The 14,064-nt window shown below is 49.5% G+C and overlaps 1 protein-coding gene across 1 annotated transcript in view; it reads right to left on the bottom strand.

Annotated features, from left to right (window-relative positions):
* Window positions 1–14,064, bottom strand: part of TBX19 (T-box transcription factor 19) — a 31,948-nt gene that overhangs the window by 12,333 nt on the left and 5,551 nt on the right. Inside the window, exons 3-4 of the mRNA XM_059414219.1 lie at window positions 9,122–9,332; window positions 319–583 (exon numbers count right to left, since the gene is read on the bottom strand). Of these exons, the coding sequence (XP_059270202.1) occupies window positions 319–583; window positions 9,122–9,332 (476 nt within the window). The remainder of the gene's footprint in view (window positions 1–318; window positions 584–9,121; window positions 9,333–14,064) is intronic.

The raw sequence follows: 14,064 nt of genomic DNA, 5'->3' as shown, positions 1-14,064 counted from the left end.
GAGAACAACAGAGCCGGGACGCACAGACGTCTCCTCCCGGGGCTGGGTAAAAAGGCAGCACGCAGGCCAGCGCTTTGGCAGGGCCGATGATTAAGGAAACCGCGCACTCCCGCGCGCTCTTACCATCAGGAAGTCCATTAAAAACTGAGAGCGGCCAATTAAGACCTGTTTATTCCTGATCACATTTGGGCTCCAGGGAGTAATTGGCTTCCGTGGGAGAAGAGGCCGGTGAGGACCCCTCTAATTGCCTAAATGCACCCTTGATATTTCTTGATTGGCGCTGTGGGGCGGCCGCGTGGCCGGGTGACCCGGTCGTACCTGCCCGCCTCCGTTGAGCCTGTTGGTGAGCTTGACTTTGCTGAAGGAGATGGGAGCTTTCATCCAGTGGGCTCCGAAGTTGGGGGAGTCTGGGTGGATGTAGACGCAGCTGTGGCTGGAGACCTCCGGCTTGCCCGCGGGCACCCACTCCCCGTTGACATACTTCCAGCGGTGACCGTCTGTGGGGACGAAGTCCAGCAGGAGGGAGTACATAGCATTGGGGTCCAGCCCCGTGACACTGATCTTGAGGACAGGGAACATCCGTCTAAAAGGAAAGGCAGAACTGAGTCACAGGAGGGATGTCAATGTTGGGGGACTCACCCAGCCGTCCCTCCGCGCTCGGGAGACCTGCCCTGCAGTGCCCCCGGGGCGCAGAGAATGCCCAGGCCTGCAGCCCCAATTCCAACAGGGGCCTCTTCTTACAAGTGCATGTCATGGTGGGGTTTTTACTTCAAACCATTGTGTCTGTTTTAACGTCCGAAAGCCACTGATCTCATCATTTGACAGAGGAGGCTGAAGCCCAAAGTCTGTCATCAGATGCCACATTCTCAGAGATCTTTCTTCAAAGACGTCCTCCGGGCGCACACCAGTCTCCACACTAACGCCACCAACCAGCCCTTCCCCCACAAGGAACACCAGTGTGGAGCGACAGTAATAGCATGAACAGGGAGCAGGTGGTTTCACGGTTATGGTTAGACCAATTCCTTCCCTGCATGACTTCTCAGAGCCTTTAATATACTAATGCACTCTACAAACCTCTGCAAAGGTAGGGTCTGTGCACACACTGAACTGGTATGACTGTGGAACCTTCCTTTCACTGAGGGTTTTGTGGGAATTTGAGCTCAAGACGCACCGACCTGGACTCCTTGGTCCTTCTGCCGCGCTCTAGAACAGCACCAGCAAGTTTGGTCTCATGCATTTGCAGAGCCCCTCACTGGGCATCTCATTCCCTCTGATTTGTTTTTCCCTTGACAAATGTACTAAGTTGCTCCAAATTATCCTTAAAAGACCTGGTTTCTAGACATACCCCCACCCAAATGCCCGAGACACTGGCTTATTTGTCAATACCTCTTAACATCTGAATCCCCAAACTGAGAAGCTAACAGTCCCGAGTCTAGACACTTGCTGCCAAAGCGACCCCTGAACCAGCACCACTGGTCCCTGACCAGCTGGAAGGTCATTTGAAATGCAGAACCTCAGACCTCACGCTAGACCTGCTCGATCAGAAGCTGTGCTTTTCCAAAGTCCCCAGGCCAGTCACAGGAACATTAACACGTAAGATGTGCGGGTGTAGAGCATCTTTAGCTTTTGAGAAAAAAAACTCGGGAGATATGTGAGGGAGTGAGGGCGGGGCTAGCTCACGGTCATTTGCAAGGAGACCCTGGCCTTGGGGCACCTGGGTGGCTCACTCTGTTCGGTGTCTGCCTTCGGCTTGGGTCATGATCCCAGGGTCCCGCATTGGGCTCCTTGCTCAGTGGGGGGATTTGTTTCTCCCTCTGTCCCTCCCCCTGGCTCTTTATTTCTCTTGCTCTCTCTCAAAAAACGAATCAATAACACCTTCTAAAAAAAAAAAAAAGGAGCCCCTGGCCTCGGGATTGTGCATGGGAATGCTGACGGCTTGCTCCCTCCCTCCCTCGGCTCCCCAGAGTCGTCTCTCTCCTCCCCCAGTCTTGGCTCAAGGAGAGAAAATCTAAGTAGGAGGCTGGACCAGTGCGAGTGCGTGAACTACAGGAGACTCCGACGGGAAACCTGCATCTCGAGTCCAGGTCCTGCCTGATGCTGCGTGACTCACCTCCTCCCTCCGGTCCCTTCACGACATGATGGTGACTTTCCTGTAGAGGAAAATGATGGTCCTTCCCCCGGGAGCGACCTGTGGCATCAAAATTCGTCCCCTTGCATATTCTTTTGCTCTTTCTTCAACAGAAGGAGTTCATCTATTCTTTTCTCGTTGTATTTGACGAAACTATTCCCTTCCACAACATATTTTAACATTTTAAATTATTTTAATAATATTGGCCAAGTATCGAAAGAAGCAGCCCCCTGAAAAGCACAGATGCCGTTTGCCAAGAATCACCAAAGCAGACATCAGACATGACCCCGCCGGCCACACTGGTCACCCTCACCAACGGGAGCCTGGCTCGTTTCTGTGAGGCACATGGAGAGACGGTCTGATTTCTAGTCTATGGCTTTTTCTGAAATGGTGAAATTGTTTGGTCCGGTGTGGTTTGGTTCAAAGAAAACAAAGAAATGAAATGTGTAATCATAATTTCACATATGAAGTTTAAAAGTACTGTAAGTTTTCTTGATAAGGATATGCAGTACATGTAAAAGTAAAAAAAAAAAAAAAGAAAGAAGGAAAGCTCATATAACGTATCTTCGTCATACACTGAACTGGCAGAGTAAGGACACAGCCCCTCAAGCATGTGGCATGGCCGCTATCTTCAGAGCATGAAATGTTAAGAAGTTTCCTACAATTCTGCCTTAACACTGAAGAGATGATTTGGAGCACCTGAGCGGCTCAGTCGCTTAAACGTCTGCCTTCAGCTCTGGTCATGATCCCAGGCTCCTGGGATCGAGTCCTGTGTCCAGCTCCTTGCTCGATGGGAAGCCTGCTTCTCTTCCTCTCTGTCTCTGCCTCTCTGCCTGCTTGTGATCTCTGTCTGTCAAATAAATAAATAAAATCTTTTTTTTAAAAAAAGATTTTTTAAAAAGTAATAATAAATAAATGTAGAAGATAATTTTAAATTGCAAGACTGTTATGAAGGAACAACAGTGGGTGATGTCACAGAGGGGAATTAAGAGTGAGAAACTGCTCTAGATGGATCTTAGCAGGTCCAGGGGACAGTAAGCTAAGGCCAAGTAAGGAGAAGAAATGAACCCTACAGATGCCAGAAATGACTTCTATAAAAGCAACTGCACACGAAAAGAACAGCAAGTACATGGTCCTGGGGTCCAGATAAGCCTGGACCGTTGAGGACTACCGAGGAAAGAGAAGATTAGGGTGACTAAGGCAAAATGAGGGGGGAAACCTGTGCTCTCTCTCTTTTCATTTGTGCTCTCTCTCCTAGCTGTGTCATGCTAGGTCTCACAAAGAATGTAGCATGACCTTTAATTCCAGAATATGGGAATGTGTCATGGCTTTTCTCCTGTTGTGCTATGTTCAGGAGCCACACCTGATGTTCTCAAGAACCTGCGACCGCACGAAAAGATTCTCAACATCGTTAGCCATCAGAGACATGCAAACCGGAAAGTGCAGTGAGGAATCACTTCCCATTCACGAGGACGTCTGTGATTAAAAAGTGGACAGTAACAAGTGTTGCCGAGGCTGCAGAGAAACTAGGAGCCTGAACACAGCGGTGGGGATGCGGAACAGTAGGACCACTCTGGAGAACAGTCCAGTAGCTCCTCAGCCGGTTACAGACAGAGCTGCCATATGACCCCGCAATTCCACGCCTACACACACATGTGAGAGACATGAAACACACAAAATCTTGTACACAAATGTTCACAACAGTGTTATTCGTAAGAGCAAAGAAAGTGGACACAGCCCACGTGCCCATCCACTGAAGAATGGGCAAACAAAACAGGACCCATGTACACAAGTGAGTATGATTTGGCAATAAAAATGGTACAGCACGGCTGAACTGTGAAGACATGACGCTCATGGAAAGGGACAACCTATTGCATGATTCCACTCGTACGAACTGTCCAGTCGGCAAATCCACAGACTGTAAAAGATCAGTGGGTGCCAGGGCCAAGCAGGACGGGGGGACTTGGGGGATGATGGCTAGAGATGCAGGATTTCTTTTGTGGATAATGAAAATGCTTAAAACATTATTTGTGAGCATGTATGTATAACCCTGTGAATATAGCAAAAATCACCAAATTGTACACGCTTTCAGTGGGTGAGTTGTACGGCACATGAATGGTCCCAATAAAACTCTTTTTTAAAGTAAAGAAAAAAAGATAAAGAAACCATAGTCCTGGATTTTAGAAGGACACATCTGAAAAGTTACAGAATGGAGCCGGCTGGGTAGCTTAGTCGGTTAAGTGTCTGACTCTTGATCTCAGCTCAGGCCTTGATCTCAGGGTTGTGAGTGCAAACCCCGCACTGGGCTCCATGCTGGGTGTGGAGTCTACTTAAAGGGGGTAAAAAGTTTGTGAAAAGTTACGTAATGGTTTATCGCTTTATTCTCTTTAGTACTTGTCTACCAAGAATTTTATGATTATTTCTGTTTTGTTACACAGCTACACCTGTGGTGAGCACAGCATAATGTATGAACTTGTCGAACCACTATGTTGTACACTTGAAAATCAGACAACACCATATCTATCTACTCAAATTAAAAAAACTTATTTTAAAAATACTTTTGTTCTTTTATCGCCACACGAATGAACTAAGATGCCATGAATTTTTTAACCTCTATTATCCCAGTGAGGAACAAGAAGGTCCATCACCTTGTCATGAGTCTGGTAACCAGGACGGGAGCTCATCCCAAGTCTAGGCCTAGTCCAGACCCTGAGCCTCGTGTCCACGTCACCCCCACGTCACAAGGAGCAGGAGCACTGTCCAGGGGAGTCCGTGCCCTCACATGCGGGCAGCACGCGCCTGGCTTTGTCCTCCAGGGTGAACTGCACCTCTAACCCAGCCAGCTTTTCTTCTTTCCTTTCCAAGGGATGGCTAACCACAGAGGAGCCCCAGCGCCTCTGAGGAGCTGAGAAACATGTACACCGGCCCCTAATTCGGGGGTGGGGGGGAGGAGAGGGAGCTAGCACAAGGACCAGGAAAGCAGGCGCGGATGGAGGAACGAGCACTCCGCAGGTGGCTGGGTTCTGCTCCCTGCCACGGCGCCAGGAGGCCGGTCTCTGGCTTCTGCTTTCCTTGCAGGCGATCTCAAGAGCCAGGACTACTGACGGAGGCTATGAGGAGTGAGGTCTGCGGGAAGGAGGCAGCTTTTGCAGGTGAGGGGAGCAGAGATGGCTGAAGGTAAAACTCACTCGCTCCTGTAAGCACCTTCCTTTGTCCCCTCCCAGAATTGCAAGAGGCCGAAACAGTGGGTCGGAGGCAGGTTACGCAGACTCAGAGGACCCTCAGGGATCGTGCCCGTCAACCTGGGGGAAGTGTCTGGGGCTACAGGGCACGGAAATGTATTTGCCGGATGCACAAGCTCCGTTTTCTCCCCTCTCTGTGCCCGCATCAGCTCGCTGCCCTGAATCGCTGGCAAATCCGACTTAGGATTCCCAGCGCATGTTTTTGGATAACAAATGGACGTCTCAGTTACATCCGAGATGCTTCCAACTTCTGAAAACCTGCTGGAGGCAAATCCGATCAGAACTGAGTCGAAATTATTCAACTGCTTGGAAATACCTGGGAAACAGAGCATCTTCCGCTAACGTGAAGATGTTTTAGTAAAGAAAACAAGAGGTGCAAGAGATTTCACAGATTTGTCTCAGAGCCTCAAATTAGTGTCTTTCCTTCAACCTACAATCGAAGTTCAAGTTCGCCCGGAAGGAAAGGGAGGATTCACCGCCAGACGCTCTGCCGAGGGTGCGAAGGAAGGTTGGCACAACTGCTGCTGCTGCATCGGAAACACACGTGTGGAAAACAAACTGACGTTTAAAAAGAGGGAAGGGAAAAAGCAGGGAAAGAAAAGGAGGGAGGGGGGAGCCAGGAGAGAGGGAGGGGGACGAAGGTCGTCGGGTGCCGGCGTCTGGGGATGATGCGCAGGAGAACCCTCTTTCCCACCTCGACCTGCCAGAGGCAAGCCTCCCACTGGCATGCTCCGAAGGGTCTCCTTCTGAAACCCAGACTGAACTCTTCCATCAGGCCATGCTATGTTATTTCAAAACTTTCTCTTCTTTTAATTTTATTTAAAATCAGCTAATTCACATATCGTGCATTCCTAGTTCCGGAGGCTGAATCCGGGACTCATCAGTTGCGTGGAACCCCCAGGGCTCCTCACTTCCCATGTCCTCCTGAAGGCCCTCACCCAGTTACCCGTCCCCCACCCCTGCCCTCCAGCAGCCCTCCGTTTGTTTTCCAGAGCTCAAGCTCTTATAGCGGACAGGAACTATCTGATGACCCCCCCACCCCGATGCTTCTAGAAATCCAGAGTCTGCCCACGGGGGCCGGCAGGCTATGTGAACCAGAGGGGCCGGAGCCGGGTGTTAAGCTTCTCTGCAGAGAAGGGCTGTGGGGGCAGGTGCCCCGGGCTCAGGAGTTGGTGTGAAGGGCAGGGGTGAAGCATCTGGAGGAGGCGGGTTAGGTCTGCAAGCAGGGGACAGTGGGTACGAAGGAGACATTCAAGAACAGACCCATAAGAGAGGAGGGACCGGAAACAAGAGCTTTCTGTATCGAGGACAGGAAGAAGTTGCTAACAATTTAAATCTGTGAAAATAAGAGACTGAGAGTAATTTCCGGCTAACCTTATTCATCATCAACACATCCATCTCTTAGACGAGCATCTCCCTTCTTTTATCTGAAGTGTAAAGGGAACTGTTTCCTGGCAAAACCCCCTAAGGGGTTCAGGGACCATAATGGAACCTAAGAGAAGATTCGGTTCACTGGAGAAGGGGAAACGGCCGCAGGGCCTCCACGCACAGCAGCAACCGAGTTGACTGGGATGAGACGTTTCTACAAAGAATATTTTTCCCATATTTAATATCAAAGGACATTAAACGGGAAGAATTTTACATTTTAAATAAGCAGAAAAAATGATGTAGGTGAACACGGGCAAGAGAAAGCTCTTCCTAAATTATGAAAGAACATCCCAATGTGTCCTATCATTAACCTGGATCTTAAATGGCTTCAGAAACTGTATTTCTTCCTCACTGGACTAGACGGACTGTATTTTTACTTGGTGATGGTGCTTATTCTACTCTCACAGGTAGCGCCTGGACAGCCGAATGGAGAGTGTGAGGCTGGACGTTGGCACAAACACTATCCACTAAGCACAAGGGATGAACCACAGTCGCTCCCACCTACTACTGGACAGAACTTGTACAACTGCAGCGTCATTCAGCGTGAAAGGAAGGAAAGTAAATCCAACTAGAAACGTGGGGCTGATTCTTTGATATTAAAAACATTTTTGGGGCACCTGGGTGGCTCAGTGGGTTAAAGCCTCTGCCTTCGGCTCAGGTCATGATCTCAGGGTCTGGGATCGAGTCCCACGTCGGGGTCTCTGCTCAGCGGGGAGCCTGCTTCCCCACCTCTCTCTCTGCCTGCCTCTCTGCCTACTTGTGATCTTTCTTTCTGTCAAATAAATAAATAAAATCTTTTAAAAAAAAAAACATATTTTTGGGGCACCTCTGTGGCTCAGATGGTTAAGCCTCTGCCTTTGGCTCAGGTCATGATCTCGGGGTCCTGGTATCGAGCCCTGCATTGGGCTCCCTGCTCGGTGGGGGAGCCTGCTTCCCCCTCTCTCTCTACTGTTCCCCCTGCTTGTGCTCTCTCGCTCTCACTGCCAAATAAATAAAATCTTTTTTTAAAAGTATTTTCTATTTCTTTCTACCCAAAATAATGTATAAATGCAGATCAAGAGTAGGCACTGAGATCGTTACAACTGCAAATATTAAAAGTAACAAATCCGATATATGAAACAAGTAGGGGACCCATTTAGAGTCAGAAAACAGAAATATCAAGCTCGTTTGGTTGGTGTTCCTAGCAGGTTTAATATCCTTTCTACTAGGAGTGATCACAATGTATTGAAATGCCCTGATTTCTGGCACACCTTCCCCTCGCAGAGCACTTCAATGCCATGCAAAAGTGCTCGAGTTCACAATTCTCCCAGAGAGACAAGGGATGGTTCGTTTCTACGGTGTGGATTTTTTCTTAAAATAGGAAGCCAAGGATCCGGAAAGGAAGCATTTTGCACAAGGTCAAAAGCTGGCCAGAAATCCCGCAGGCCTCAACTTTTCTCTCGTAGCAGAATTTCTCCTGAGGGCCACCGCCGGAGCCCTGCGGAAACGCGCCTTCCGACCTCTGTACTTCCTGACCTTGTGAGCCAAAGGGTCTGTGAGCAGCAGCTCAATGCCGGGAGCCAGTCTGGCCAAGCTGCGGGCAGAGAGACTGTCTTGCGGAGCATGTGCACTTCCTCTACAGAGCGAGCGCTCCCACCGTGACCTCGACAGCCACTTAGCAGGGCTGGATCGCACAGAATCCAAGAAAGGCCGGCAGAGACCGGTTGCTGCTCATCTCTAATCTGCCGCACCGAGAAAAAAGAAGGTGTCTTCCCTCAGCGCATCACGGCCTTGGGCAGGTATTGTCCTTGCCACGGCTCTCACGCCATCACACACACACAATGTCCCACGAACACACACCAGGAAGCCGAGGGAGCGATGGGCAGCGAGATGACGTCTGCCCTTTGGTTCCCCTTCTTCAGCTGGTCCCGAATTTCTGGAAAGTTTGCCGTGCTTAAGAGGAAACACTCAGCTTCCAAATAAAGTTGACTTTCACCTTATCTGAACCGAGCTGGAGCTCAGGTCTGCTCCAGGACAGGCAGTGAGTCAGAAAATAACAATAATTTCGGGCTAATCTCCCTAACCCATGGGGCATGGCCCCCGTGCGCTGCCTTCCCGCAGTCTGTCCGGTGAACACGCAGGCAAGCTGGCTTCACCCCTGCACCTCTGCTGATCTCGGGAAATTGATTGAGTTGGCTGGGGAAAGCCGAGCGAGCCTGTCCTTCTGAGCTCTGCCATCAGCCCGCGCTGCCTCTGAGCAAAGACGGGCAGCCTCTCCCGCAGTCGGGGGCTCGCCGCCCTCGCCAAGCCCTCCCAGCCCAAGCGGGCCGGCGGAGAAACTCACCTGCCATTCTTGGTCACGATCATCTCGTTAGTGACTTCCTTGAATCTCTGCCAGAGAGGGGCATCCTCCAGGACGACCTGAAGCTGCTTCTCCGTAGGGTCGCCTTTCTCCCTCCCGGCCTGTAGCTCACTTTCCACCACGTTGAGGAGGCGAGACACAGTGCCGTCGCTGCTCTTCTGGCTGCCTAGCTCGCTCATGGCCACAGGCCCCTCTCAAACTTGGCTGAGAAGCGTCACCTCTCTCCTGCCACCACCTCCTTCCTCCCCTCACTTGCCGGCTTTTCAAACCCAGCTGGGCAGTGTCTGGGGAGCTGGAGAGAAGATGCCGGGCCCTTGCCTAAGCCCCTAGCATGACACCCCTTAAAGTCTCCAAATTATACCACCAACCTGTTAAGCTCCAGTGGGGAGGGGAGGGAGGGGAGAGGTAGGAAGAAAAAGCCCTCTCTTAATTACTCATCGGATCAGGTGGGAGACGGCCCCGCTCTCCCATTGGCTACCAGGCACAGAATAGACATTTAAGAAGAGTACTCCATCCAAATTATCAGGCTTTTATCTTGTTGTACCTGAAGAGGTCTAATCACTGTTTTGAGGACCATTTTCCCATTAATTAAAATTGTTCCAGGCCCAGACTGCAACAATCAGGCAAACCATGTTTGTGTATAAATCGTGGCATGCGGCACCTATAGGAAAAGAAGTCCTGGTGAGAACCGGCAAACTTGATGCCAAAGCGGCTTTCCGGACGCAGTCGAGAACCCAAACCCCGCCGCCGTCTAGCAGCCCCGGAGAGAAGAGCGTGCGCTGTGCCAGGAACAGGACAGCTGCGCCCAGGAGTGAAGGGGGGGCTCTGTGCACCCCCACCCAAGGATCAAGATCCAGAGGAAAGGAAAGTGGACCTAAGGTCTCCTCCTCCCCGGGCACCCCCCACTGCTCCTCTCCACGCTGAGGGATCCTATCCCGTGCACACGCACGCCTGCTCATCCCAAAGGCCCTCAGCGTCTCTGGCAAATGGGACTCTGAAGCTTGTCCTTCCTCCCTAGAACCCAAATCCCCAATTTGCCTTTTTCTAGCCCTCGCCAGAGAGGAAAAAAACTCATTTAGCATCATATTACTCTTTCTCTACAGAGGCATTCTTCCCTCCACGACTGAAAATAAGCTGCTGACATTACAATGCTGAGCAACTTTGATCCAGAAGGATCAGGAGGATCCAGAAGGGCCCTCTGGCTTTCCTGGTAGACAGTCCATGACCTACCTGGCATTCCAGGATGGATTCCCACATTCCCAGGTAATACACTACCAGCAGAAAATGCTTCTCTTACCCGTAACTCAGAGTAAAACCTGGGGAGATGCGGGAAAGGACAGGGGTCGCGCGCTCTACCTTCCCAACCCAGAGTAGACCCTGGGGGTTAGAGCTTTTCCCTCACTACAACCACAAGAGCATCAAAATGAAAAGGAAAAACAAAAGCAAAAATTAAAACATAAAGTGCACTGAGGAAGGACACTCAGTACTTAAAGTGTATTCGGGGCAGGGACCCTGGGAGGCTCCATGGGTCTAGCTTCTGGCTCTTAGTTTTGGCTCAGGTTCTGGTCTCGGCGTGTGGGATCCGGCCCTGTGTTGACCCGAGGCTCAGCACTCAGCAGGGAGCCTGCCTGAGAGTCTCCCTCTGCCCCCCAGGCTCGTGCTCTCTCTAAATAAACAAATAAATCTTTAAAAAAACAAAAGCACCTAAAGATACTCTAACTGTATGACCCAGCAATCGCTTTCCTTGGTATTCATCCAAAGTTGTTAAAAATTTATGTTCATACAAAAACCTGCACAAAGAGGGTTTTGGGTATTTTTTAGATTTTATTTATTTATTTATTTGTCAGAGAGAGAGGGAGAGAGAGCGCTCACACGTGCACAAGCAGGCAGAGGGAGAGGGAGAAGCAGGCTCCCCACCAAGCAAGGACCCTGATGTGGGACTCGAACCCAGGACCCTGGGACCATGACCTGAGCCGAAGGCAGTGGCTTAACCGACGGGGCCACCCAGGCATCCCACGGAGAGGTTTTTAGTAGCTTTATGCACACTTGCCAAAAGTTGGAAGCAACCAAGATGTTTTTTAATAGGTGAACGGATAAGTAAACTGTGGTCCATCCAGACAAAAGAATATTACTCACCACTAAAAAGAAAGGAGCTATCAAATATGAGAAGACATGGAAAAACCTTACATTCACACTTTAAGTGAAAGAAACCCATCTGAAAAGGCTACGTTCCAGAGCCTGCGGCATTTTAGAAAAGGCTCAACTACGGAGCCGGAGCGGGCGAACACTGGAGGTTGCCAGGGGCTGGGGAGAGAGAGAACAGGTAGAGCACAGGGGGCTTTTAAGGTGGAGAAGATACTCCGTAAGGTACCATAACGATGGATACACGTCATTCTACGTTCGCCCAAACCCACAGAACATACAACACCAAGAAGGAACCTAATGAAAATCCTGGGGGCTGCCTGGGGGGCTCAGTCGGCGAAGCGTCTGCCTCCGGCTCAGGTCATGCTCTCGGGGTCCTGGGATCGAGTCCCAACTCAGACCCCCTGCTCAGTCGGGAGCCTGCTTCTCCCTCTCCCTCCACCCCTCCCCGTACTTGAGCTGCCAAATGAATAAAATTTTTAAAAAATTTTTTGAAATTAATAAAAATAAATAAACTTTGTTTTGAAAAAAGAAAGAAAGAAAACCCTGGATGTGGAGTAATGATGACATGTCATTGTAGTTCATCAGTTATAATAAATTTACCGTTCTGGTGCAGGATATTGATAGCAGAGGAGGCTGTGCGGGGGGTGGGGGGGGGGGCACGGGGGCAGCAGGTATATGGAAATCTGTATCCTCTCAGCTCAATTTTGCTGTAAAATTAAAACCACTCCAAAAACTAAAATCTACTCAGGGCAGGCAGTGAGGGGGCATCTGCACATGTGACTATCCAGAATTACCAGGTAGGGTGCAGCGTAGTCACAGAAGTCTTTATATGAAGGAGCAAAAGGGTCAGAGCCAAACAGAGAAGGCGCAAGGAGTGAAAGCAGGCATCAGAGAAGAAAGAAGCCACGCTGCTGGCTTTGGAGATGGAGGAAGGAGTTGCAAGCCGAGAAAAGTCAGAAGCCTCTAAAAGATGGACACACAAGGAAATGGATTCTCCCCTAGAGCTTCTGGAAGGAACACCTGCCGACACCTGGCTTTTAGCCCCATGAAACAGACTTAAGACTTTGGACCTCCAGAACTAGAAGATAAATGTATGTTGTATTAAGACACTAAGTCTAGGGTACTTTGTTAGAGCAGCAATAAGAAACTAATACAAAGACGACGACACATCCAGCCAAGGAGAGATTTCAAGACGGTGCGGCTTAGGACCATGGCGTAAGCGTGGCTGGGAGCTTCCTCTTCCAAAGAGCGGGGGAGTAAAATCTGGCATAACTACACTGTGTTCCTAAAATAAAAAAACAAGCCATTTACCTGGAAGAAACTTTTCCCACGAATCTTTATAAAGAAAACACTGAGTAATATAGTGAACAGTGTTTCCCCAGACAGTCCATCATATCACTAAGATGAGGGTCCCTGCCTTCAAAAAATTAAACAACCTAAGACGGAGAAAAAGGCATCTGCCCAGAGAACTTTAATACCGAGTGTGCAAAGTGTTTTGGAAGTACCGATAACGGAGAAAAGTAGGAAATAATAGTTTTGTTTCTTGTCAGTTTCATCCCAAATCGTGAGCTCCTGAAAACCAGAGTAGCAGGTCAGCTCGAGAGTCTCTTCAACCTGGGGGCCCGGGAGAGGACGACTCTCAGGGAACAGCACATGCAATGGCCACCCAAGAGCGGGCCCCTCCCAGCATGGCCGGTGCACCCTCTCCTGGCCTTCACCCTGGCCTCTCTGGACAGCTGCTGCCCTCTCCAGGCAACACTTCCTCTGAGATCCGTCTTGTGTTAGATACTTCAGAGGGAACCACGTAAAACTGCAGCTACTCACCCTCTGTTTTACCTGAAAAAGACTAAACATCGATTTCCTATGGGTCAACCTGATTCTTGGGTTTGAAACTAATATAAAATGCCTTGACTGATATATCTAAATAATGCCATTTTACTTTAATTGTTCTCTAGTTATTATCTTATTATAAATGACTCTGAGAAACATAAGCAAGAAAATAAGAACCACCCACAATCTCAATACCCAGAGACAACTTCTGTTGACAAGTCTGGCATAGACATTTTTCACCTACAAATACACACATACTTTCTGCTTTATAAAGAAAAATGGGATTTAGGGGCACCTGGGTGCCTCAGTGGGTTCAGCCTCTACCTTCAGCCCAGGTCATGATCTCGGGGTCCTGGGATTGAGCCCCACATCAGGCTCTTTGCTCTGCGGGGAGCCCGCCTCCCTCTCTCTCTGCCTGCCTCTCTGTGTGCTTGTGATCTGTCTCTCTGTCAAATAAATAAATAAAATATTTTTAAGTGAAATTTAAAAACAGCATGGCAGATGGAACACACGCTTTTATATCTGCTCCCCACCAATCCCCTCTAAAATGGCTCCAAGGAAATAAAAAATGTGAACCCACGAAGCTGAAGCACACAGAAGAGGAAATGGAGGCAGGAAAGGGCTGTCAACCAAGGCTGGAAACTGACGAACTGGACGGCTGGGTGGTGACGGACGGGCAGATCTGAGAAAGCTAAATCTTGGCTCTGCAGGCAAAGGCCAGTGAGAAGCAAGCCAGTGTGTGCCACAGCACTCGGAAGTACATCACAGACACCTAAAATAGAGGGTGGGTACTTCCGGCTCGGACCAACCAGGAAAGGTTTAGAGAAGAAACAGTTAACTTGTAGTTAGAGAAGAAGGTTTAGAGAAGAAAGAGAAAGTTCAGAAGTTTAGAGAAGAAACAGTTAACTTTTTTGAGATCCCCACCCCTCCGCCAGGCAACGATCTCTCCC

Source organism: Mustela nigripes, chromosome 10 (assembly GCF_022355385.1).
Source record: "Mustela nigripes isolate SB6536 chromosome 10, MUSNIG.SB6536, whole genome shotgun sequence".
In the NCBI taxonomy this organism is placed as follows: Eukaryota; Metazoa; Chordata; class Mammalia; order Carnivora; family Mustelidae; genus Mustela; species Mustela nigripes.
The sequence above is the reverse complement of the archived record's forward strand: the minus strand, read 5'-3'. Positions and strand labels throughout refer to the sequence as shown.